The sequence below is a fragment of the Triticum urartu genome, chromosome 2 (genome assembly GCF_003073215.2).
Source record: "Triticum urartu cultivar G1812 chromosome 2, Tu2.1, whole genome shotgun sequence".
In the NCBI taxonomy this organism is placed as follows: domain Eukaryota; kingdom Viridiplantae; phylum Streptophyta; class Magnoliopsida; order Poales; family Poaceae; genus Triticum; species Triticum urartu.
In genome coordinates, this window is record NC_053023.1 from 105,591,167 (window position 1) to 105,593,380 (window position 2,214).

The 2,214-nt window shown below is 58.6% G+C and overlaps 1 protein-coding gene across 1 annotated transcript; it reads left to right on the plus strand.

Moving 5' to 3' along the window:
* Positions 1-498: 498 nt before the first annotated feature.
* Positions 499-1,830, plus strand: LOC125541217 (the record flags this gene model as incomplete). Its single annotated transcript, XM_048704680.1, has 1 exon — positions 499-1,830. A coding segment is annotated over one exon (1,308 nt), but the record flags the coding sequence as incomplete, so codon positions are not given.
* Between the last annotated feature and the right edge of the window lie 384 nt (positions 1,831-2,214).

The window sequence follows — 2,214 nt, forward strand, 5'->3', positions numbered from 1 at the left end:
CGTAGTTGGGCCAGGCCGACCGGGCCGTGTGGGGCTTTTTGGGGCTCGGGCCCGGCTCGAGCCTGGATTTTCAGCACCGGGCTTTTTTGGCCTGGCCCGAAGCCCGGCCCAGCCAGTGGTATGCCCAGGTATATTCTTAGCCCACCAGGATTCAAGTCATGTTGCTCACATTATTTCTAAATTTATTTTAGGATTTCTGGCGATGCGTTTTCAGTGAAAGGAGACGTTCTCGTTGTCTGTACCGTATTAAAAAAAAATTTAGACACCAAACAGGAATATGAAGCGTGTAGAAGTTAACCAAACAGGAATCATTATTTTGTTGCAAAAGTGCAATTGTCTTCCCAAATCACGATTGGGTAATGGCGTTGGTGCTAGCTCTATATAAAGGCACGCAATGTGTAAACTAAAGGGATACTACGAAGCAGCAGAAATTTCCATGTTTTTTCTTTGTAGCGGAGAAGCAGGCATGCGCACGAAAGCCAGCAGACGACGAGGTGACAAACGACGCCTCGCTGCCTTGCTGTCGCGTGTCGCGCGATCTGTTCTGCGTGCGTGACCGTGACCGTGGACGATGATCCTGAGGCTGCAAAAGCCAGCATCCCGCAGGTGCCTCCCGGAGACCACAGCCGGCAGCAGATCGTGGAGGTGGAGGCGGGTCAGTGGTCCGATCTACCTTGGGATCTTCTCGGCGCGGTCTACGGTAGGGTCCCCACCGCGCTCGACCGCGTCTGCCTCGCCGCCGTCTGCAGGTCCTGGCGCGCCGTGGTGGCATCCCGGCGGCAGCAGGCACCGGGCGCTCTCCCCTGGCTTCTCTTCCCGCCGCGGGACGACGACATGGGGACGGAGCGCCTCCTGTACTCTCCCGAGGACGACGGGGTCATGCGCATGTCGCTCCCGAGCGTGGCCATCGACAGGCGGCTCGTCGGCTCCCACGACGGCGGCTGGGTCGCCGCGTTCGAAGAGGGGCGCCGCCTGCTCGCCGTAGTGAGCCTCTTCTCCCGCCTCGAGTTGACGCTCTCCGATAAGCAGAGGCGGCTCGTGTGCACGGGTATCAACCGTCCGTTGCGCATCCGGAAACTCGTTTTCTCAGAGGCCCCCACGTCAACCGGGTGCATTCTTGCCGCCATCACCAAACGTTGGTGTGTCGCGCTTTGCAGGGTTGGTTGCCCGGATGGAGGGTGGGCGATGGCACCATGCAGCCACGCGGAGCGCGTGTCGGACATTGCCTTTTGCAACGGCGAGCTCTACGGTCTTACCGCCTATAGCACGGAGGGACTAATCAGGTATGAAATCGATGTGGACAGCGACGGTATGCCCGTGGTGACGGCTGCGCACCGGTTGGCCATCGAAAGGCGCGATGGCGCCGGTTTTAGGGACGACCTAGTGACGTACGTGAGCTACCTCTTTGAGCTGCGAGGTAAGCCGGCCATGGCGGTGAAGGCCCGGTGGTCACGCAACCATGAGCCATCCTTCGGGGTATTCGAGCTCGTCAGCACCAACACCGACGATGTCTACAAATGGGTGGAGGTGACGAGCTTAGGCGATTACGCTTTGTTTGTGGGGCCGATGACCTCATGTAAGGTAGCCCGTGTATCAGTGGCCGGGCCCGGCGGGGTGCAGGCAAACCACATCTACTACCTCAACCATCGCTTTGTCTTCGTAGACGACCATCTCGGTGGCGGTGCGACATGCATGGACGACAATGGTGGCCGTGCGCTGTACAGCGGTGAAGAGAGGCAGAAGATCATGTCTGTGAGATACTACGTGGTTGACCCTACAACTGCTGTTAGACTAAGTATATATTAGATATACGTGTTGTAATATAACCGGTATTTGTACGGTTCCCTCTTATAAATATATGACAGCCGTACCCACCAAGGGTATCGAGTATTGTTCCAAATCATAATCTGTCTAACATGGTATCAGACGACGCGTTCGGTCCGCGCCGTACTTCCGCTTCCTCTACCGCCGCCGCGCCGCCTCCATCAACCCTGGCGACGAAATCGCCGTTCATGGCGTCTACCCCGCTCGCCTGGGCCCGTCCGTCCGTATCGGGGTCGCGTCCTCCAGCGCCCCGATCGCCCGCGCCTTCGATCGCCCGTGATGCTGCCCTGGCGTCGCACGCCTTTGATCCCGCGCAGCCGTCCAGAAATTCATCGCTCGCGTACGGTGCTCCCATGCAGGATCGCAGTGACCCATCCCTGGCGTACGGTG